This window comes from Setaria viridis, chromosome 5 (assembly GCF_005286985.2).
Source record: "Setaria viridis chromosome 5, Setaria_viridis_v4.0, whole genome shotgun sequence".
Classification (NCBI taxonomy): domain Eukaryota; kingdom Viridiplantae; phylum Streptophyta; class Magnoliopsida; order Poales; family Poaceae; genus Setaria; species Setaria viridis.
Window position 1 is genome coordinate 36,044,390 of NC_048267.2, and position 24,061 is coordinate 36,068,450.

At 47.0% G+C, this 24,061-nt stretch overlaps 2 protein-coding genes across 3 annotated transcripts; both read right to left on the reverse strand.

The window, feature by feature from the left end:
- Positions 1-6,611: 6,611 nt before the first annotated feature.
- On the reverse strand, positions 6,612-9,293 carry LOC117855776 (carotenoid cleavage dioxygenase 8 homolog A, chloroplastic). Of its 2 annotated transcripts, none has more exons than XM_034738152.2 (5): positions 8,949-9,293; positions 8,086-8,838; positions 7,791-7,984; positions 7,313-7,605; positions 6,612-7,185 (listed from the first exon to the last, which is right to left on the reverse strand). In XM_034738152.2, exons 1-5 carry the CDS (start codon positions 9,201-9,203, stop codon positions 7,019-7,021), a joined length of 1,662 nt encoding a protein of 553 aa, XP_034594043.1. In that variant the 5' UTR covers positions 9,204-9,293; the 3' UTR covers positions 6,612-7,018. The 2 variants fall into 2 exon arrangements, with proteins under 2 accessions (XP_034594043.1, XP_034594044.1); XM_034738153.2 differs by having other exon boundaries at positions 8,086-8,876; positions 8,949-9,168.
- A 10,110-nt stretch (positions 9,294-19,403) lies between these two features.
- LOC117855476 (carotenoid cleavage dioxygenase 8 homolog B, chloroplastic) lies at positions 19,404-23,503 on the reverse strand. Its single transcript, XM_034737834.2, has 4 exons — positions 22,671-23,503; positions 20,422-21,359; positions 20,010-20,302; positions 19,404-19,912 (listed from the first exon to the last, which is right to left on the reverse strand). The coding sequence occupies exons 1-4, from the start codon at positions 23,013-23,015 to the stop codon at positions 19,758-19,760; spliced, it is 1,731 nt and encodes a 576-aa protein (XP_034593725.1). The 5' UTR covers positions 23,016-23,503; the 3' UTR covers positions 19,404-19,757.
- Positions 23,504-24,061: the final 558 nt, after the last annotated feature.

Genomic DNA, 24,061 nt, shown 5'->3' on the forward strand with positions numbered 1-24,061 from the left:
CTTCGATGAAGAAGGCGGGCCTGATGACGACCGTGCCATTGAGTTCGCGCTGAGAAACTTGACGAGCTCCCCTACCTGGCGCGCCAGCTGTCGGTGTTTTAGACCGGCAACCCGCCTAGGGGTACCCTAGGTGGTATTTTATGCGGTAAGGGTCGTCGAGAATCAAGGAATCAATGGTGACGCAAGGAACACGATTTGGACAGGTTCGGGCTGCTAGATCGCGTAATACCCTACGTCCTATGTGTTGGTTTGTATTGGATCTTGGGGATTGATCAACTGGAGTTGTTCTTATGTGTCCTGAGCTTGGGTGTTGAGGTATGACCTGCCGAGCTAGGTACCCCTGCCCTCCTTTATATACTCCAGGGGGCAGAGTACTAGTCGGATTACAAGAAGGAGTCCTAGTAGGAGTACACGGGACTAGTCTTAGTCGGATTACAGGGGAATCCTAGTAGGAGTCTGACTTCTTCCTTCCTTGCGGGTACTGGGGATGTATCCCCGATAGCCGCCGCCCTCCCTCTCCTTCCCCGGCTCCCTCCCCTCCGGCCGGATCTGCACCGTCCTTCCCCGGCTCCCTCCCCTCCGGTCGGATCCGTGCCGCCTTCTTCCCCTCCGGCGCGGATCCGGCGGCCCCCAGCTCTCTCCCCTTCGAATCTGGCATGGATCTGGCAGCGGGCGAGGCGGCGTGGTGGCGGGCGAGGCGGCATGGTGGCGGGTGGCGGCGGGCGAGGCGGCGTGGTGGCCGAGGCCGTGGCCGGCGGCCAGTATTTCTATTTTTTTTTCCGAAAATGTTTGCCGAGTGCTTTTTGACACTCGGCAAAGCATTTGCTGAGTACCCGACGTTCGACACTCGGCAACTCCACCGTTTACCGAGGGAAAGTTCGCCGAGTGCGGTTCGCCGAGTGTTACACTCGGCAAACTCTTTGCCGAGTGTTTTTAGGCCTTCACCGAGTGCCGGAGGCACTCGGCAAACTTCTTGTATCCGGTAGTGAACATATGTTCGTGTATGGGCCTTTGAAGACTAATATGTAGACTCGTTTGTTCTCTTCTATAAAATGATAAGGACTCATCAATTATTTTAATACAATAGTGTTAAAAGAAGCCATCACGTTCGCCGAGAGGATCTAGAAATTCCCATATTAATTGAAAAAAGAGAAGAATATACGCTCGCTAGATTTTATGTAAATCTAACAGTTTATATTATTCTAAAGAAATCCATATAAAATTAAAAAGTTGGTATTTCTTATCAAACTTGGATTCCATTATTTTCTTAACGCAAAAAGTCTACTACTAATTCCTACCGGAATTGGATTCCATCTTTCCATAAACATGATTCCGATTAAGTGCAAAAAGTCTAAAGAAAGAAAAAATGACATCCTAAAACACGTCCGTCTCTGGTCATGTAAAAGAGGGAGGAAGTTCGCGTCATCAACACATGTCGTTTCTGGACAAAATAATGTTAGGCTGGTCAAGTCCAAGTGTCGTGAGTGGCTCTAATATAAATAAAACATTAGTGCAATTGATACAAGTAACCTGGTTGCACAAATTTTTTAACAGAAAAGTATTTATCCAGGGATTCATCATTATCTTATTACAATAGTGTTTAAAGAAGCCACCATGTTTAGCTGGTCTACAAATTTTCATGTTAATTAAAAAAATAAAAAAGAAAATAGACCGTTGGAGTTTGAGATGATATAACAGTCCATGTAATCCAAAGAGTTCATATCAAGTACAACTAACCAATATATATAAATTTGAAATATCTAAAAATAAAAAACATTAGAAGCTTATTTCTATATGGTCTGGGAAGTACTAAAGCTAAAGAAAGCGTCCACGCCAAACTACAACTAATAAATACCTAAATCTATGATAAAAAACAATGAGCAAATGCTTTTCCAATTGCCCTTGATATTGGTAATCAGAACCCTTAAGTAAAATCCATTTTGCATAGAATTAATTAATATCTAAATTTCAAAATAAGAAAATATATTTTTGTATAAAAAATAAATAATCAAATTTATCTAAACTAATCAATATAAATAATGTTATAAAAAATATCCCGCGAAGGATGAAATTTGACTAAATAAAAATACAACATTCTTTGTCGATTTGGAATTATAAGCAGGCGATGTGCCTCTTTGGTTTCGAAACCGCATGCCGAAAAAATGAGCACGGTCCCACCACGAACCGAGCGTGATAGTGTCGCATGACATGGGGGATCGGAACCATCATGTGATTTCGATGGTCGCATGCGCAACGGAGTGGTGTTCAACGTGTTGTGCACCTCGAGAAGTAGTTGGCCCAACACCTCACCTTTGAAATCATCGGCCAGGAGTAGGGCCGGGGGCTGCTGCCAACGTCAGGGAAGTAGGGTCCTCCGCATACATTTCAAGGAGAAGCTTAAACCGCCAGGTCATGTGGAAGCGTGGGACACGACAAGGAGCCACCTAGTAGTTAGGTCACGGGTCCTCGCACCTAGAGGCCCTATGGGGTCTCCCGCCGCATAGCCCCCGAATCTAAGAAGGGCCCACGAATGACCCCGGGAGCCCGACTGCCCCGAGGTTGACATTGTAGGGGGTGGGTGAGGGCAGTGGCCTTTGCCTTCGGCTCGAAGAAAAAAGCGCTCGTGGGTGACATGATGGATAGGTAGATTGAAGACGGGTCTGTCTAATTGTAGTAGGCGTGCCTTCCATGCAAGACATCAAGATTACGGGAAAGACCAAGGTCGGCCGGTTTGAGGGAATGACTGCCTAGGCCTTCAACCTGACATCATGACAGGCGAGGAGTGGTTTGGCCATGATGGCAAGTCCCCCTCACGTATCCTATCAAGCTCCTAGGCACAATGCAGTACATTGAGGCATGTTCACATTGACGATGGTGGGAGAGGGTCGCATCTCGGGAGATGTCAATATGCATCCCGGGAGGTTACATGATGACACATGGCAGGATCAAGGATTCATGCACCACGAGTCTCAAGGCAGCCTATGGACTCTTGGCTGATGGCAACCGACTTGCTGTGTTCACAATAAGATGGTTTATAACCATCGACAGCCTCCCACGTGTACAAAAGGACTAAAAGAGTGGAGCATAACTCTCTCTGGACTCCAAAAAAACACCAGAGGAAAACAACTCATTGGACATAGGGTATTACGCTCATGTGCAGCCCCAACCATTCTAAACTACTGTGTCAAAAAACCTCTCCCTTAACCCATGTGCACCATCCTTGCCGTGGTCGAATCTCAAAAAGTGGTCCCATCGGATCCTCACTCTCGGTGCAACACCAAAATCAGTCACCATAGTAAAATAGCTCCCAAGTCCTTATTCTCTCGACTAGATTACTCAAACAACCTGGACAAGGATTCATCATTATCCTATTACATTTGTGTTAACAGAAACCACCACGTTTGGAGGGTATAGAAATATTCCCAAGTTAATTAGAAAAAAAATAAAAGAATATAGATCATCGGATTTTATGATGATATAACGGTCTAGAGTAATCCAACGAGTTCATGTAGAATACAACTAATCAATATATATTGATAAATTTGAAATATTTAAAACAAGAAAATTACAAACTAAGTTTAATATGGTTTCGGACGTACTAAAGCTAAATAAAGAGTCCATGAAAATGAAGCTCAAAAAAAACTAAATCTATGTTAAAAAAATGAGAAAATGCTTTTCCAAAAGCCCTTGATATTGGTAATAACAAATCCTTAAGTAAACAACCCATTTAGAATATAAGTAGTTGACATATGAATTTTCAAATACAAATAATATAAAATATGTTGATGTAAAAAGTCAAATAGTCAAATCCATTTAAACCAATCTACACAAACAATATAATAATATAAGGTAATTCATATCATAACAAAAGAATTCAGAATAAAAATGTACATCGCCAATAAAAAATGTAAAAATGAATTATATTCCTATAAAATGCATAAATCTTTATGTTGCTTCAATAAATATCAAAAAATATATTCCTATATAACATATCTATAGCCTGTTTAATTCATCCGTTTATATATGACTAACACAACTGTATATATCCGTTTATTTTAAAATAAAACATCCAAATATTAGCATTAATCAAAAAGCTAGCTACTTGCACTATTTGCGTGGGCCGTTGTTGACGCTCGTTATTGACACACTTTTACCCCTGTTTATCTTCAACAATGATACAGATTTAATACCTAAACTATTGATCACACCTAATAAACCGGTCATTTTCACATATGCAACGTATTTTGGAGGATGTTGTGGTTTTGCAGGAAATTGGGCCTAAAAGTATATCTTAGGATAAAGCATTGAACGAGCATCGAACCAGGCAAAGACAAAGGTCAAAGGCCCAGAAGAGGGTAGAAAAGAGGGTAGGTCGATCGGCCTACAGGAACCCAAACCGATCCGCCTAGCACCCTCTAGCGCCCCCTAGTGCCCATCTTTGGCAAGCAATCCTCCGAAGTTACTTAGGGACTAAGTTTATGAAGATATGGCGAGGATCAACTCCGGATCAAAGAGGAATCGGAGAAGATCAAGCGGAGATTTGGAAAGTCATTGAAGATCAATCTCATCCTACCGACATGCCAGGCCCACATGCAAGTGAAAAGAAGATTCCAGAGCACCTGAAAAGACTTGGAGACGAAGCAGGACGCGAAAGGGTAAAAGAAAGGCCTAGGCCGATCAGCCTAGACCCTCCCAGGCTGATCGGCTTGGGGGTTTCCTTCGCCCCATCGCCTTCCAATTTTTGCCACGCGCACTCTGGACTATAAATACCCCTAAATCCACCAACCCTGCCAGATTGGAGATGACGTACTCAACGTGAAGCAAGAAAGAAGTAGAAGGAGTTTGAGGGACACCTCTTTGAAGAGCTGAGGGTCGAGCAGTTGTCATGGGTTAGCGTAGGCAAGCCTCTGCCGGTGTGATCACCCTACGAGGAAGATCACGCTGGAGTTCTGGAGCTAGGAGTCATCAAGATCAAGGTAGGATCCAGGTGGTGATCTTGTGATGTATAATCATTCATGGTGAAGTAATAGATGTGTTCAGTTTCTATGATTTTATGCTCTATTGGTTTGTCTGATTTTCAATCTATTAATCGATGATAGATTGTCTAGGATGTTCTTGAGGTCGTTGTGATAAGATTTGCATGCCTAATCTACCAATGAATATAACATGTTCTGCTGTCGTACCTTTAATCTACTTATGCTGATAGAGGGGATCGTGACGATATCTTTCTTGTGTAAGATAGGGGGTTTCGGGAGCCGGACCGGAGGTGTAGATTTATAAATGCTTTTTATTAAGATCATATCTGTGTTGCTTTCCTCTCTATGCTCAGAATTACAACATATGCATAGTCTAGGTTGCTCTAAATTGGTTACCTCTGCTCTATCTGTTATCTGTCTGTGCATATTTAGTACATTAGATCTGAATCACTCATCAGCACTAAGTCTATACTAACAATGCTAGTTAAAATAGATCTTGTGCTATAAGTTTCACGGATTGATAAACCTTGGGAGAATACTCTGAGGGAAGAGTTACAATAGATCTATGCGCTTGCGGTTCACAACTAAATGTGCTAACAGCCGTCAACCGCCATCTTACTAGTGTTAAATTTACTGACGACCGGATGGAGGTATTAGTCCGATCAATCCCCGACATGCATTAACTTTTCATTTTTTTCTTCCGTGCCGGATTCACCCTTTCGTTTTACACCTGTCCTCACGCTGTCATACAGGCGCAATTGCGTGCAAACAACGCAACAGCCCACCACTCCCATCCTACCATGGAAAAGTTTGCGAAAAAAATTGAAAACAAACATTTATGACAAAAATTTTGGAACAGAAAAATCCAAAAAAATATTTACAAACATTCAATGACGCAAAAGTTTTTGAAAACATAGTTATAAGAAAAAAATTGTTTCAAAAGTTTGTAGGCAAAATATTTACAGAAAAATTGAGAATAAAAGTTTTTCAAAAAAATTGGAAAAGGAGAAAAAGGACCTATTTAGTCCCAAAATCCTAACTTTGGCATTATGTAAAAAGAAATCAAAAACTAATTGCACAGTTTTGTTGTACTTTGCGAGACAAATCTTTTGAGCCTAATTAGTCAATGTTTGGACAATAATTCACAAATACAAACGAAATGGTACAGTTGCGTATTTATGGCAAAATCGCAACTTTGGCACTTCCAAATTAGGAACAAGGTCAAAGTCCGGAAACAAATTTTGGAAGAAAGGATTATGAATAAAAAGCAGAAAAAAATCGAGCAAAAACTTTGGAGCGCAAAAAATTTGTGAGCAAAGATTCGTGAAAAAAAAATCTAGAAAGAAAAATGTAGCGAAAGAAATTTGGAAAAAAAAAAGAACCGCCGAGGCGGCTGGGGAGCTCGCCGCGAGGCCGGCCCCGCCGCCGCTCCTTCCACGGCGTGGGAGGTCGCCACCGCCCTCGCGCCGCCGCCGGTCCCCACGAGGCTGCGCTCGCCGGAGCCTTGCTGTGCATGTGGCGAAGAAACTGGAGAAGGAGAGAGGAGAGAAAAGAATGGGGAAAGAATGGAAGCCGGGGACAACTGCTGTGACCTGTGGGGTCCACCACGTGCACCGAGCCGACCGCGCGCGGCGCTTCGCGAAACTCATCATTGCGTTGCTAGTTTATTTACTTAAATAATAGAGTTTGGTTGATATCTTCCGTACTCCATCCTAGCCTTACATAAGTAGTATTCCTGTCTTCCATAGCGGTGGCGTCTCTGCCACTATGGTCAAGCCAGCCATCATCCATTGAAGCCCCAGCTTGAAGGCACCAAAAATCCTAATCGTAATCCTAATCTTACTGGAGCCTGAGGTCGTTGGAGATGGAGAAGAACGGATTGAATGTCGCACGAGATGGAGCGGGCAAGGTTGTATATCGCCGGAGATGAGGGACCACGGTTGAAGGGAGTGAGGTGAGAAACATCCAGACATCTTATTTTCCTGAAAATTTGCGCTTCAATTGCACCATGGCAGTTCAAGTACTAGCGGCCAAGTAGCTGATCAACGTAACGACATCCTTCGGATCTTTCCAGGGATCCAGCATCCGTGGAAGCCGTAAGGCAGGCCGTGGGGAAGCCTCACCCGCGCAATTTCTTGAAACGTCTCCCCGTCCAGCACCAGCACGTAGCCACCGCCATGGACATCGCTCACAATAGATATGAGAACTCCTACACGGATCAAATCACACACAAAAATTAAGCTGGGTCCGGGGGGAGGAGTGCCCGCCAACAGGATTGATTTTATAGCTATATAAAAAAAGAACACAAACTGTCTGATGTGTTCAGATAAACTGACCATCATCTTCATTGGTCGCTCCCGGCCGTTCCACGAACAAGGGCTCCGACGGCGCGGCATCCTCGTCGTGCCAGTTCCTGACTGTCTTCTCGACCAGGTCGATCTTGGCCAGGGCGTTAAGGAAGTTGCACGGCCGGCGCGCGCTGCAGCCGTAGGCGTAGCGGTACTCCTTGCCGAGGTAGGCCGGGTTGATGCTGCACATGTCCATCCCGCGGCCGTGCTCGTCGGGGTCCAGCGCCGACTCCAGCTCGCCGAACGGCCTCCCGTCCAGCGGTATCCTGAACCGGCCAACCCTGCACAGACATCAATAGCAGCACTTATAGCACCTGTCATTCCAGAATCCAGATAGTGCTCCTGGCTGCAGATTTTGACACCGTCAGCTGACATCGCACGATGGCAAAGCTTGCAACCCGGTTTAGTTATCTGGCGAACTGACGCAGTGTCATTGGTGGCCGGGATGCGTATGTACTAACTGTACCTGCCATCAGGAAAGGCGTTATTGTTCGTGGGCGATCTCAGCCTGTGGAGAGCAAGTGCGTCAAGCATCGCAGGATCAGCGTAGTACTCGCAGCAGTCGACGATGACCGCGGCTGCCTGCCCGTTCTCGCTGTTCTCCTCATACGCGTTGATGAAGTGGATTGCCATGAAAGGCGGCACCTCGACGCTAGCCACCTACAAGAACACCAAGAGAAATCCATGTTCGTGCCACGTGCAGATTACGTTTAACAGTAAAGATAAAGAGAAGTCTGGCAAATCAAGACGTTGGCACTAACCGTCTTCCCGGTCGACTTGCGTACGACGTGCATATAGCTCCCGGACGCTGGGAGCCAGTCGAAGAGGTAGAACTGTGCGGGCTCAGACCTGATCATGCTGCTGGCCGAGTACCGGAGCGGCATCTCCGGCACGACGACGTAGTTCTCCGTGACGGCGAACGAGTGCACCCACCCCGGCGTCGGCCCTCCTCGGCAACCCACTCTCCCTACCACCTTCCTCTCGTTGCTCCCGGCCGCCATCCTCACGAGAAGGTAGCCTGGCCGGACAAGATCAGGGAGCAGCGTCCAGAACTCGGAGCCGGTCACGATCGGGTGCCCGGACTGTAACATGTTCATGCCACCCAACACGTCCACGTAACGAAACCTCCCGACCGTGCCGAGCGTGTACGGGTTGATCAGGAAGGAGCCCCTGGTGGTCTCGGTGAGGCACATCACCCTGCCGTCCCCGAGCGGTACCACGGTGACGTTGGCGTTGTCCGTAAGCGCCCTGCCGCTGACGAGCCCGACGACGCTCCTCACCCGATCCAGCAGGTTTGCGGGCTTGGGGCAGTGGCCGAACTCGCGCAGGAGCGGGCGGCCGTGCTCCTTGGCGGCCTTGTACGCGTCCGACTCCAGCTGGCGGTGCGCGCCGGTGGCGCGCCCTCGCCGGAAGGAGACGTTGACGAGCATGGCGTACCCGTCGAAGAGGTGGTCGAGCGCGCCGTCGCCGCTTACCTCCCACACCCCTGGCCCGTTCCTCAGGTACGTACCGTTCTGAAGCACATTCATGTGACGTGTTGATCGATCGCATGCTGCTCAGCTCAAGCAAGTGAAATCGGAGCGTTTTATTAGGAACGAAACTAGGTAGGGAAGAGGGACTGTACCAGCCAAAGAGGGAGGTGCCCTTCGACGGCCAAGTCGCCTTCCCACCGTTCTTGCCGGACGCTCGTCCATGCCGAGAGCTTCGTGGCGCGGTCTCCGGCGGCCTCCGCCGCCGACGAGCCCGTCGTCTTCGCTGAGAGGGCGGGGTTACGGCGTGCCACCGCCGAGCTGAGGCTGATATGCCCGGGCCTGGTGTGTTGGGAAGAGAACAAGGACGGCATAGGAGCAGCGCGCAGCGTGGAGAGATAGCCCGCCATGCTTGTTTCGTTGTTGTGTTGTGTTGCGGTTGCGTGCGGATTGTGCTGCGCTACTGCTCACTGCTATGCGGACTGCAGGACCATGTGCTGCACATGGGAGCTCACGTGAATTTGTAGGCCATTTGGTTGCTACTGTATATATGATCAAGACTCAATAGACATCCTTGATTCATAAATGAGAAGCGTTGACGAAAAAACGGATTGTCACACGAGCACGCCACGTGCAGTTCGCCCGCCGGAACACCTTGTAGCGACTTTATGAAAACGGAACCCTTGGTATCGTCGGATTCCGACGAAAATCCAACAAACACTCAAGAGGGAGAGACCTCGTCAGAACAAACACACTTTGGGTTATTTTGAGACCGGAATGACATTGAGAACAACTTCAATCCCAATTGAAGAACAATAATAATTCAGGATTTCAAAAGATAGAGTAAAGAAAAAAAATAATCATAGCATCACGGCCATGCTGCCGCCACCCCAGCGATGGTGATCTCAATCGGCTGTGCACCCATTATAGATGGTGATCTCAATTGACTTGCTGCAGGCGCGATTCTGAGATAGCATCACGGCCATGCTGCCGGCACCCCAGCGATCGTCAAGCACAAGCTCGCCGCGCCGTCAACACGAGCGAAGAGCTGAGGGAAGGTTAGCGCCGAACGGGAGCGGAGGCCGGAGGAGCACACATCCCCTGCCAAAACTGCGTTCCGCGCCAAAAATGCATCTGGCGGCTGCGTTCCTCTCTTCTTTTCCCGAAGTGGCCTTTGTTTTGGGCTGAGAACCGGAGCTGGGCCGTCTGCTAGGCATTGAGGAAGCTAAAATGTGCATAAGCTGATGGATAGATAATGGACGGCATTATGTGAACTATTACGAAGGACAAGTGGAAATGCACATGCGACACGCACGTGACATAAAAAAGAATTACAAACAAGATGTTTATTGATATGTCAACATTCCATCATAATCATAATTAACTATAATACTTATTTGCATCCTTTCACTTAAACCATTACAAGACCCATCACAACACAGACCCGGTCCCAACCATTTATTGAATGTTTACTATATTATTAAAAATCATAACATATAGCAATTCATAATGAAACTCTACCTCCACCTCCAGTGGAATCATTAAACAAGAATTTATATTTATAAAATATCTAGTAAACAATAATTTTATATCTTTAGCAAAGATGTACATATGGTGAGAACATATTTTCAAAAAAACTTGATAGCAAGAATTTTTATTCAGAAACTGCAGTATCCAAAAACTTAATCCATACCATTTTGCATGTATCTTTTTTAAACTTAACTTATGATTTATACAGATCCTCAAATGTAGTGCACGTGATTTCTAAAATTCTAGTAAGCAAGAATCCTAAGAACATCCTAAATTTCAACAGCACTACGTAATATTCTGATATTTTTCTCACAACACTTTGAATGGCTCTGTTTGGTAGAGCTCTCAGAGCTAATTCTCTATTGAATCCACCAGGAGCTCTGCCAAACAGTTTTTCAGATAGAAGTGATTCCCTGCTGATTCGGTGAAGTGATTCTCTAAAATGAACTTAGAGGCTAGGAGCTGGAAAAAGTAGCTTCTCCTGAGTGATTCTCCATACTAAGTTTAAGAGTTCATGCTAGAGAATCAAAGAGAATCACTTTCAGCCACAGAATCATTTCTTTCAGAGAATTAGCTCCTATAGAGAATCAGAATCAGATGGAGCTCTACCAAACAGACCCTAAAATATTTCCATTTAAATTAGAGGCATGTACCCGAACAACATAAGAATAAAACAATACAAATTTCGGTATCTATGTACACACAAGATTCAAACAACAGAGAAGTTTAAAGGCACACATACATATGTCCAAACTTTGACACAATTACTCTTTCCATGTCATTCACAAAGCCAGGTCAAGAGGTTCCACACCTCTAAATCCTAACCACCATGTCCTAAAATAGACTGTAGATGCGGAGATGCCTATGATCCATGATCATAGAATGTTGAGTCCTTAACTCGAATAAAGCCACAAAATAAATCTGCACTTTCTGATAGCCACTCCCTGGTGCTTTGTTCGCCACCTTTTCCATCAATATCATAAATGTTCCTTGAAAATGCAGATGACAAAGTATATCACAAAGTAATTAGGAAACAAAATACTACTTGGTCAAAAAAATTTATATTCCTCTCTCAAGCACCTTTCTTCATCTACCCCCAGAATAAAAAGGTGAATATGATACACCTTTTATTATTTATAAACATTATTTATAAAAGGAGTTTTATAAAGAATGTGAACTTTTTCCATTTCCTTGATCATTTTATGAATGCTATTTTAAAAGAAGAGTAAATTCCACAAAATTCAGGGTAAAGATGATGCATCAGGTTGAAGTTGTAGTGTACTTTCTCATCATGCTTCATGCAGAAACCTACTATATGAAACCACCATCTAGATTTAAAAAAGGCATAACAAGTGGACAAAGTTTATAATTTAACTCAAATAAAATAAATTCGAATTGCATAGTTGAACAACCAATAGAATTATTGATTGTGAAAATGATAAAAAAGAACTATTACAACCTTCTCTTATCTCTTGCGTGTTCAAGCCCAAAAAAAATGATACAAGAAGAAATTGCATCTAGAGAGCTACCTTAGGCCTTTGGATGACTAAACTAAATTGAACACTAGAAACAACATCATACTTCAGTTTTAACATTGTGATAAGATCAAATCAACATCCTAATTCCAGCAAGCAGCAAGCATCCCGATGGGACTTAACACTAAGGGGTGTTATGGGCAGGTGGCTTGGTGCGAGCCTCTAACTCCAACATGGAGCTTGGCTTTCTTTTCTTTTCTTTTTTTTTTGAACGATTGGAGCTTGGCTTTCTCCTAGAACACATACAGGTCATACTGCTGTGTAATGTCAAGTTTGCACTGCCACAAGCTTCTTCTCATGTTCAAAAAAACAAGACTGGAACATGCAGAAATAGCTTACATAGAAAAACACTCATTTAATGGTTACAGCACTGACAGCCACCTAATAAGTAAATAAAAAATAATAATATTTCAACCATTCTTATTGTTGTTGAATTGGGTAGAGCCTGGCATCAAGAAAAAGAAACAAAAGAGGATTCAAAGAAGCTTACGAACTAAAATGTTAATCTACAACCTTTTGAAAAGGAACTTGTCATTGAGAAGGAATAAAACCTGATAGGTCCATGTATATCAGAGTATCTTCCTTGCTTTTGGAATGTCATACTCCATACTGTGAATTAAGGAGTAAAGCATGGCAACAAAACTGAACATATCTCATAAAAGTATGAGCCTGCATAAATGAAAGGAATTATTATATTAACAACACAAAGGATAAGAAAAGTACATTATGTGATTGCTATTGATGTATAAGGAACTATCTCAAAATGGTAACAAAGTGCATTAAATTTCCATGCTACCAACAAAAACAAACCGTTGTTAATCCATCACAGCTGCATTTAGTATACTATATTTTTATTTTTGTTAACTAGATATATACCTCTTATCTTAAAGGCAAACAAACTATGATTGCTGAGTGTGATGCAGTGACTAACCTAGCCCAATTCTTGGAACCAACAAACTAGAGGAAATACCTGCACAAAATGCATGAAGATTTATATGTCATTAAAATCTGTAGCAAAATGTGTATTAATATAATTTTCGTACATACATGCGGAAATACAAAGGAATCAATACTAATTAGTCAACTGAAAAATTGGAAATTATTAACTGTATCATATTAGTATCTAACCACGCCCTCTCAGGAATATCTTACAACAATGATCAGATGAGAAGGAAACAACTTTATGGAATTTATTTCAGATGTTTCAAAGGTTTCATATCCATTTTCATGACAAGATGAAAATCAGAGAGCAATTCGACGTATTCAGGCAGAAGCTCTTTATTGTTGGACTTCTGTGAGTGAATATTGATTCAGAGAGCCATTGGAGGTATTACCACATACCCCAATCCTGAATCAAAATAATTGTGAACAATGCATGGATTGTTGTGAAAATGAACTACTCTTAAAGAAGAATATACAACCATGCTAAATACACAAAAGGTGAGCAAATAGCATTGTTTGTTGTGGAAGAAATAGGGAGGTCAATATTGAAGTTCAAAGATTCGATAAAAAATTGCTCCTTCTTTAATTGTAGTTATAGTCTCTACAAAAATCTTCAAAGCTAAGAGAAAAAAATTGCAGTAATTAGCAGTTAAGAATGTTCAGAAAACATGGTCTGCCATCCATAATCACAGCACAGACTGTTGTTGCATGAAAATTTGTTGAAGAAAGAAAATGTATATGTGCTAAACTAATTACTTATATGGATTTGCCCTTCAATAATTTGAAAATAGGCTAGATAAATTGATCAAAAGCTCCATTAATTCTAGAACAAGTAGACACATTTTCAACACTATCTTCCAATAAATCCACAAATAATAAAGCTCCACTAATTGTGCATTTCTGTGTGACAGAGAGCATAAGCCTACAAATGTGAAGAATCAGAGAGCAATTGAGATATTCCATGAGGAACTCTCCATTGTCCAACAAGTTTTGGAAAACTGAATATTGTTTTAGAAAGATATTGGAGATGGCATGACTGTGGCAGGGCACAATATTCTGTACAAGCATCCTTCATATTGGAAAAAATATTTAATATTATACTTTACATGTACTAAAGCTAGCCATTTTAATTTGTATTTCAGTTTAACCTCTAGGCATCTGGTATCCTCACCTCTAGATGAATGGTGTAGGCAGGTCTATTAGCCATCAAAGATTACGACTAGACTAGTTTCTCCAAACACAAGCCATCCTTGATTTTCATTTTGATGCATCATTGTTGCTTCTCCTATTCCTGAAAATAAATAGACTGATTTTTTTTGTATCTACAGTGAAATACTCCTACATTTCTAACTGATTCAATTAATCATTCATCAAAAGATCATTCAAGAACTACGACACCCGGGAAACGCCTGAAAATAAATAGACTAATTTTTTTGTATCTACAGTGAAATACTCCTACATTTCTAGTAGGTGATCAGAACACTAACTGATTCAATTAATCATTCATCAAAAGATCATTCAAGAACTACGACACCCGGGAAACGAGCTAAACTAAAACTGGATAGTTCTTAAGAGCATTAAACTGAACAGTGAACCTATTTGGTTTAACTTACCCCATAATGCAATTTATATTTTTTGTTTGTTCATACACAACTTGAATTTTAATTTGATACTTTGCAGGGTGGTAGTAGACATCATAATGCAAATTTTTTCTATTCCATGTTTATCATGCAAATTCAATCAACTCATTGTGTAGCCTCTTCAACTCTTAAAATCAGTGTAGTTTTCTATCACAATGAATTTCTTCAAATACTCTCTACTGTGAAATAATATTTCTATCACTAAAAACTGAAGAAACCAAAAGAACAAGAGTGGCAAACCTCTCTAACATCTAGAAGTCGCAGAAGACGTTCGTTTCTCTTGAGACGGGAGCCAAAACTAGCGTAAACTCCAATGACAACAAGAAGGTGTTGATTCTTTTTGGACTTGGAGCCAGTCCTGTTCTCCCACAGTTACCCCTCGCTTATGGTCTTGATCAGGTCATCTCCACCTCGACAATATTCCTCCCATTCTCTACCTCAAAAATATTTCGAGTTAGCAAACCAAGATGTAGCGTAACCAACCAAATTCACTTAGAACTAAAAAATGATGCTACTTCTACTGCTGAACCAAATTCACATAAGCCTACAAGCACACACCAATTTTATACAAACCAAGATGCATCCCTTCCGAACTGATGCTGCTGCTGCTGCCCAACCCAATTTGCGCAATGACCCGAAGAGGATCCGACCAATGCCTGTATCAAATCACTAAACTGAAAACACTGAACTATCAATGTATCCAGCATGGCAGCATCATACCCTAGAGTAATTGGTTAGTTAATTACCTCTAACTGCTTCTTCAAGTGTTGCTCCTCTAGCTTGCTCCAGCGGCCTGCCCACCATCCTGGTCCAGCAAAGTACCAAATTCAATGAAGCACCTCAGAAAGAAATAAAAGAAACTCAGGAACATGATCTCCCATGGTCTTCAGCTCATAAAAAACACAATGACTTTTGCGAGCTCATAATATTATCAATTATTAGCTAGCTCACTGATCAAAAAGAAGAAAATAAACTGAACAACACCCCAACCTTAGGTGAAGCCCAATTTAATTGAATCATACCAAGCTTGCATAACAATTTTAACAAATGCAAAGTAGTCAACACTCACCATCATGTAGTTGGGGGCCGTGGTACCCACAGACCTCGGTGAAGTAGGGTAGCACCTTGATATGATCCAAATGGCTTTAAGCGGAAGCTTAGCAGCTGATGGAAAATCACAAGAAAAGAAGGAAATGCCACACTCACGAGTGCATCATGACGATGCAGGAGACAATGGCGGTGAAGTCTGTGGCATCGGAGGCGTTGAGGATTTATCAATGACTGCCAAAACACTAAATTTATCTGAGTCTAGGTGTCAACTATAACATCAATCATTCTATTTGTTTTGTGTCAATTCGTATCGTGGTGGGTCACTTATGCTAAGAACGAACAGATCAATAAAACTAAAAGCAAACATGTTGGATTAATGAGGGGGGAGCACCACTTACTTCAACCTAGCCCTTCTTGCCGACGATGCTCCAGTCCCTAGCGGATACGCCGCGGCACTAGTGGATCTCGAATGCGATAGTGATGGGTGGATGGTATGAATGACTAGAGGTCCAACGCTGGTGCCATATTCGCAAGAGTGTCTTGTTGTAGCTAGATGTCTGTGCCTCCCCATGGCCACCGCAGCCGCATTACCCAGCACCTTCCACTTGGCTGAGCCGGGCGCGATCGATGAGGATGAGGATGACAGCGTTGTCGAGGCTAGGCACAGGAGTAGCGGCAACCAGCAAACCGAGATGCGTGAAGACTTGAGAGGGATGGAGCCGCCATCTCCGCGTCTCCTCCACTCGGAGATGAGGCCGTGTCCGCCGCCACGTAGCCTCCGCCTGTAGAAGGGGTTGCCGTCGCGTCTTCTTTAGTGGAGGGGATGGGGAGATGGAGCAGGGTGTCATGAACCCCATCCGGGTAGCGGCCGCGGCATGGTAGCGGGAAGCGGAGGTGGAGTGTCTAGGGTGCGGTCGCGGCACAACGCGCGGGCGCGCGCCGCAAAGGCTGGGAGACAGGCGGACGGGGAACCCCTCGCGGCGGAGGATGGAGGCACGTCGTGCTGGAGGATGGCGGTGTATCTCGCGAGTGGACGGGGACAGGCCTTGCGCTCTCGTCGTCCACTGCAGCTTCTCACGGCGGATCGAGCGTATAGGGAGGGAGGCTGGGACCTGGGAGGGGAGATGGTGTCGTACATACATCTATGGGCTCACCAGAATGTTTGGATAATCCTAAATATGGGGTTGTACACCGAGACACATCTGACATGGAGACCATGGCACAGGACAGTGTAGTCTACATGGAAAGATATGAAGTAGTCGAGGATTAGGAAAGTACTCGTTGTAATAAGAGTAGAACTCCTCTAGTCGTATTCGACTAGTATTCTTATAACCAACCGACCTGTAACCCTACCCCCGGCCATATAAGGTGAGGTAGGGACCCCCTCTAAATAAATTCAATCCAACCAACCCACATGACATAGGGTATTACGCAATTTAGCGGCCTGAACCTATCTAAATCGTGTGCCTATGTTTACCTTCAAGTTCCTGATCTCAACGAGCCCCACTAACCAAAACACTACCTCGGGTACCCCCCTCGATAGGTTGCCGGCAGATGGGGCACGAGAAATCGCTGGGAGGTGTGATTAGTGGGTGGCGGACGGGGAGGGTATGCAAAGAAGGAAAGGGAGAGAGGAGCATGAGTGTGATTCATGGGTGGGATTGGGGTGGGTATGCAGGCGGGTAAGAAGCCGCACGGGGCAACAAAAAATGACGGTTTTCTGCAGAAACATTTTCTATCGTCTAGTTTTTTCGTCCTCCCACCTTTTGTCCAACCTTTTCGCCCTACCTTATCCTGCCAGGTGGGTCCTCTACGAGGGGTGGGGGGATTTAAGTTTGGATGAGAATTGTTTTCAATTGTCTCCTTTCTTATAGATAGTATAGATATAGAAATAAGTACCTTCACATAACTGCCTTCTAGTTCTAGCTAGCTCTTCTCTCTCGTTGACGAAAGTGCAATTCTACAGCTTCTTGGGTATAGTCATTTTCTCATCTACTAATAATCTGTTCCAAAAATGATAGGATGACATGTATTTCAGGAGGGAGTACTTGGCATGTTCTGCCTCTTCCCTCTCGGCAAAAGTACAATAAAATGCAAGGTTGGTATAATCTCTCTAGAAGTAAGGTAGTATGCGCTTCAAAGGGCAACACCATACCCTAGAAAGAAGAATCGAGCCTTCAAGGACAACACTATACCCGCATTCTTTTGACCATTGGTTAGAGGGGGCTGATTGGTTGCCCGCATACAGCCCTAGCCAGAGAGGCTCCCGCGATGCAAGGACATGGTGATTTGGTTTCCTAGCCTTGGTAGCTGGCCTAGCCTGTCATGTGCAAAAGGGCTCCCAGAGCCTGACTCCTGAGGTACGAAGGAAAGGCTTATTTCCTCATAGCCAACGATCTGGTGTTGCGGCGATAAGTTCTTGGAAAGTGCGTGTAAATTGAGGTCCTGTATGGTTTGCCCTTAAACTTTAGGGACTAAGTCCCTTTTGGTCCCTAAGGGCCCGTTTGGTTGCCTGGAGGAGTCTAGCCTGGCTCGCACAGCCAGCCAGGCTCCCTAGAGCCATGCCCAATGCATGCAGGAGCATGGTGTTTGGTTGTCTGTTCGCACGAGCCAATCTCTCCCGAGAATCTGTTTGGTTGCTCGTATGAGGACGGGTTGCATGAGATGAAAATATATAAATAATCATTGTAATGACATTTATTACGGTTAAACTATTATCTTATAGCTCTTAGTTTATCTTATTACTCCTTAATATTAATCGAAATATGTTAATATCATTTAATATGTGCTAATAATGCATTAATAACATCATTAGATGGCTAATTAGCCGCACCACGTGAGCCAAGCCTAGCAGAAACGGTCCATTTCCTCGCACCAGCAGAGCCTGGCTGCGGGGGGGATCTTGCACGCGCAGAGCCTGGCCGAGCAGATATGCAAACCAAACAAACGTGTGTTCTCGCACCGGCAGAGCCTGGCAGAGGGCTGATGCAGGCAACCAAATGCCCCCTAAAATGCCAAACAGGGTGACTGATAAAGTTTAGCCCTTTAGTCACCAACGGGTTGCTTATGGGGACTAAAAGGTACCCTGGACATCCTATACCCCTCATTGATGCCCGTCCGTGACCAGCTCCCCCCTCCTACACCCCACCCCGCCGCAGGCCCCCGACCACCCGCCGCTGCTCCCGGCCCACCGGCCGCTCCCGCCCACCCCGGCACCTGCCCCGCCACCCCCTGGCCACCCGCCTTGCCGCCGGTCCCCGTCGCCCCCGGCTGCCCACCGCCACTCCCGCCCTCCCCGGCACCCGCCCCGTCGCCGGCCCCCGCCGGCCGCTCATCGGACCGCCGCCCTACCCCTACGCCACCGCTCGCCGGGCTGCCACCCTGCCCCTGCGCCGCCTCCGTATCCCCCGCGCCACCGCTCGCGCGTGTGCTGTGCTTGTGTGTGCCTGCATGGGGAGGCAGAGAAGGAAAAAGGCAGGGGCAGTAATAATTAGGGGCAAGTTGGTCATTGTTCAACTCATTTAATGCCCTTTAGTCACTAGAACCAAATGGAGGGGGACTAAACTTTAGTCCCTGACTAAAGAGGAGTTTAGTCCCTAAAGATAAGCAAGGGCAACCCAAACAAGACTGAGAAAAGGCAGCTGAGTAGGCAACCAATCATATTCTCAAGCTAACCTGGCTCAATACAAACACCAACTATAAGTTCTGTTGCATCTAGGAACCTGGCAAGCCGGAGCTAGCATCTATGGAATCCGCCGGTCCTTAAACCAATCATGCCCCAGGAGAACGGGATGCATCACCTGTGTGCCAGATGGGAGTGGTGGGTGTAGATTCACGAGGGGTTCGACATGGAGGACTTGGTATGTCTGAAAGAGGACTGAGAAACGTTAAATCACATTAGGCTCTCGCAATCTTGCTAATTCCGGAAAAGGATATATTGGAACAAGGAGTATAACTACACTACTAATTAAGGAACCTACATAATGAACAGCACTATGAGCTCGATCACCGGATGGAGAGCTATGTACACATTACACGCGTGCACTACTGCAACGACATCGAGGTGGGAAGGGCTACGTCTACGTACAAGTCGCCTGTACTTTTCACGTATATGACGTGTGCCTATACATCACTAGAACGTGTATAGTTTTCCCCTCGTTCGGAGAAGGCCAGCAATTAAACCCGCCATCTTTCTGTATCTACGTCCACGTCCGGCGATCGAGTCGTCGGTGCGCTGAGCTTGGTGCAACCAGCAGAGTCGATCCACCTACGCGTTCGTGTTCCGGGGCACCCAGCAGCAGTGCAAGCCGTAGGGCATCGCGTGCGGGAACTTGGCCCTCGCGACCTCCTGGAACGTCTTGGCGTCCAGCACCAGCGCGTAGGCCGATCCGTCCCTGGAGCTCACCATCGATATCGCCACCCCTGCCAAAGTTTTCCAGACATGTTAGCCACAGGCACGGTAGCGAGTTGGAACGCGCAGACGGATGCATTGTTGTGCGAGCTCAAGAACACTACTAACCGTCGTCCTCCTCCACGGCGCCGGGACGTGGCACGAAGAAGGGCTCGGACGGCACGGCGCCCTCCTCGTACCAGTTCTTGGCCGTCTTCTCCACCAGGTCGATCTTGGTGAGGGTGTTGGGGAAGTTGCACGGCCGGCGGGCGCCGCAGGCGTAAGCGTACCGGTACTCCTTGCCGACGTGGGCCGGGTTGATGCTGCACATGTCCATCCCGCGGCCGTGCTCGTCGGGGTCCAGCGCCGACTCCAGCTCGCCGAACGGGCTCCCGTCCAGAGGTATCCTGAACCGGCCCACTCTGTCGTTCCGAACACAAGCCATCAGAGACACGGTCAGCCCATGTGATACATCATTGCGCCGACGATCATGAGAAATGCAATCTAAAACAACCAAGTAGCAGCAGTTGTATAGGCTAACCTGGCGTCGGGGAGGACGTCCTGGCCAGCGGAGGATCGGAGGTTCTGGAGGCGGAGCTTATCGAGGATGGAGGTGTTCGCGTTGTGCTCGCAGCAGTCAGCGATGATGGCCGTCACACGCCCTTCCGCGTCCGTCTCCTCGTACGCGTTGATGAAGTGGAACGTCACGAACGGCGGCACCTCCACGCTGGCCACGACCCTGCCGCTGGCCTTGCACATGACGTGCATGTAGCTCCCCGACTCGAGGTGCCACTCGAACTTGTACAGCGGCGTGGGCTCCGCGCGGAGCAGGTTCTTGGCGCAGTACCGGAGCGGCATCTCCGGCACCACCACGTAGTGCTCGGTGATGGGGAACGAGTGCACCCACCCGGGCGCCGGGCCCCCGCGGCAGTCCACCCTGCCCACGAACCGCCGCTCGTTGGTCCCGGCGTCCATCCGCACGACCGAGTAGCCCGGTCGTATCAGGTCCGGGATCAGCGTCCAGAACTCGGTGTCGGTCACGATCGGGTGCGCCGAGTGGATCAGGCCCCCCTGGTTGTCCGTGTACTCGAACTTGCCGAGGGTGTCGAGCGTGTCCGGGTCGATGACGATGGAGCCCTTGATGGTCTCCGTCAGGCAGAGCACGCGGCCGTCGCCGAGCCTGACGACGCCCGTGTTGGAGTTGTCGGTGAGCGAGGAGCCCGAGAAGAGGCTGGCGAGCTGGCCCACGTAGGAGAGGAAGCTGTCCGGCTTGGGCACCTCGGAGAACTCGCGGTAGCACACCTTGCCGTGCGCGCGCGCCGCCTTGTACGCCTCCGACTCGATCTGGCGGTGCGCGCCCACCGCGCGCCCGTTGCGGAGCGAGACGCGGACAAGGGTGGCGTAGCCGTCGAACAGGTGCCGGAAGCCGTAGTCGCCGAGGTTCCACAGCCCCGGGCCGTTCCTCAGGTACGTGCCGTCCTGCAAGCAGGTTGCGTATAGGTTTCCGTTCATTAGCTGGGCGCAGAAAATCCATCAATGTTTACCAACAACAAGATAAGTTACTCTCAACATCATGAGCTCATCATAGAGGGTCGCATGGTCGTTATTGAACAATTAGACCGACCGTCAGTACAATAATCACAGCTCAGTGAGCATCTTAGCGAATATGTGATCTGCAACGAACCGTATTATATTGCACGTACGTACACCGGCTTTCATTTCTGCAGGTCACTTTCAGAATAGCGCACGCGCGTAGAGTCAAATGGAGTCGTAGGGAAGAGAATCAAATTGGGAGGAGCAGTGGTGTGGTCTCATCAACTCGTGGAGTTGTGGTTAGGGGACAGCAACCAGGTTGTGGACGCAGCCTTTTTCTCAAAGTTGCAGGGGGGAACAACAAAACTGCAATGATCATCACAAGACAGCGACGCCATTGTCGCCGCTGCCATGAGTAAAAACAACAGAGAATCTTGGTATATATGTCGTGTTTCCCGCAAGCATCGTGAGTGCCGAGATGCCACCGATCTATCTCCTTTTCGATAGGCCTCGCCTAGGGTAAGTCAGTGTCGCCCTCGCGTTCGTTGATATGATCGCAGCTAATGGATCTGCGGGTAAGTGCTTCTCCAACTGCTGATCCAATGAAAAATGACATTACTATAGCTATTCCTACGTGTCCGTGCGTACGTGTCCAACCGCTGGCCCAAAAACACCCTAGCTTTTTGGCTCAACACATGTGCTTTAGTTTACCGTGATCTGTGTGCAAAATAAACTTTGGTGCTGCCTGCACTAATTAGCTAGCCAGATGCTTGTACGATGAAAATGGTTAGGTTAATTCAAAAGATTTTGTTCCACAGTAGTAGTATATGAGCTGCTGGTCTAAAAGTACTTATGCCGACTCCCTCTTTTTTATGTTCTTCATTCTTTTCTTAGTAGAGGAAGATATGCTTGCCTTTGCCTATATATATTGGAGATGATCTGAAAAAAAGTGTCATTCTGTAGATACATGGAGTGGGCAGTCTTGGAATCAAAGTAACGGAAAAGATTCAGATTCTCGCCAAGGAAAAAAGCATGGCTAACCTTGGCTTAGAACACTCGAAAAATGTTATAAAAATGTAGAGGTTACGGTCGGTTCAAGAATCATGAAAAGGAGCTAGTTAGAGCACAAAAGCCAGATCACCCTTTTTTTCCAAAATCAAAAACCAGATCAAAGACAGCATGCATGGCATGGCGATGGTGCTATGCAATTTAGTAGTAGTTAAAACAAACGAATGAAGTGGCTAAGTGGGTACCCACCAGCCAGAGCGGCAGCTCGCCTTCCACCTCGAGGGCCCCCTCCCACCTCTCCTGCCGGACGCTCTTCCACGCCGCGTGCTCGCCGCCGCCGCGTCCCCCACGGCGTCGCGGTGGGGCGTCGACCACGGGCCGAGCTGGCGGCGGCGGGGCCGCCGGGTCTATGGCCGGCGTCGGCGTCTCCGTCACGACGCTAGCCGCGAGAGGCTGCGCCACGGCCCGCTTGCCCTTGGCTCCCTGGCTGGTGGCCAGACGGCCAGGCACCGCCGCGCCACTGCCAGGCCGCCCGGCGGCAGCGCCGGACATCGCCGCGAACACACAGAGCGACGAGGGCATCGTAGGAGACATTGCGAGAGTGCTCAGTCTAGGGTAGCAAAGTCTGTAGTAGTGCCAGGCTTTGGAGCTACCTGGAGGACACGGAGTGGTAGCTAGCCAGTAGCTAGAGCACGGAGCTACTAGCTGATGAGCGTGGCGTGTTGTACTGCTAAGATTTGGTTTGGTTTGGGGACGGGTTCGTACTCGTGAAGGCCATATATATAGCCGGACGAGGAGGAGGAGGAGGAGGAGGCGACGTGGTGGAATCTTTCCCTGTGGAAATTCTCGGAGCAAAAGGCCGGGCGCCCTTGTTTGGACTCCGTTGTCACGTTGCTGGCTGTCGCTGTGCCCTCCTGGTCTGTGCTTGCTCCGGTTGGTGGGGGCGAACCGATGGATCCAGCAGCCCAGGCAGCAGCGACCAAGGGGTCAGGGGTCGCACGTGCATTACGTCGCCCGACGACCACTGCGCGCGCGCGCGAGCGCGTCCTTGTCACCGGCGCGCGCGGGTCGTCGCCTCGCGACGCAAGATAAGCAGCAGGGTGAGTGCGCAGGACGCAGTTTCGTCTTTCGTGCGTGTAGGGCGAGTGAGTGTCGCGGTCGGGGCCGGCGGTGACGAGGGAAAACCGCCGATTTGGGCTACACTACATGGCGCATGCAGCTGTCGGAGTGCACGGTGTTACCAGTTACGTGCCGAGATGGGTTAATCGACTGATCGATCGGTCCAGACGATAGAGGTTATTGTTGACGTTTGGGAAGATTGGCATCGATCTCACGCCAAGAGCAGTCGTCCTTGGCTGGTTTTACGAAGTTTTTAACGGTTCGTTGTAGACAAAGCGCGCGATAGCGGCTCGATAATCCACCGGAAATGGGAACCGAGAAAAAGGAGAGCTTTGTAGGTATGTCTAGATTTAATTTATAAGTTGACACAGCTAGCTATGAGATGAAACGATATAGCTAACATTGCAGTAACTATTTGTATCGGTTCGAAAGATTTCTTACGGTGAAACCTAATCATTTGGATTCGAGTCCTCGACTCATGGCAGTTGGTAGTGCTTGCATTTTTCTAAATTTATTTCAGA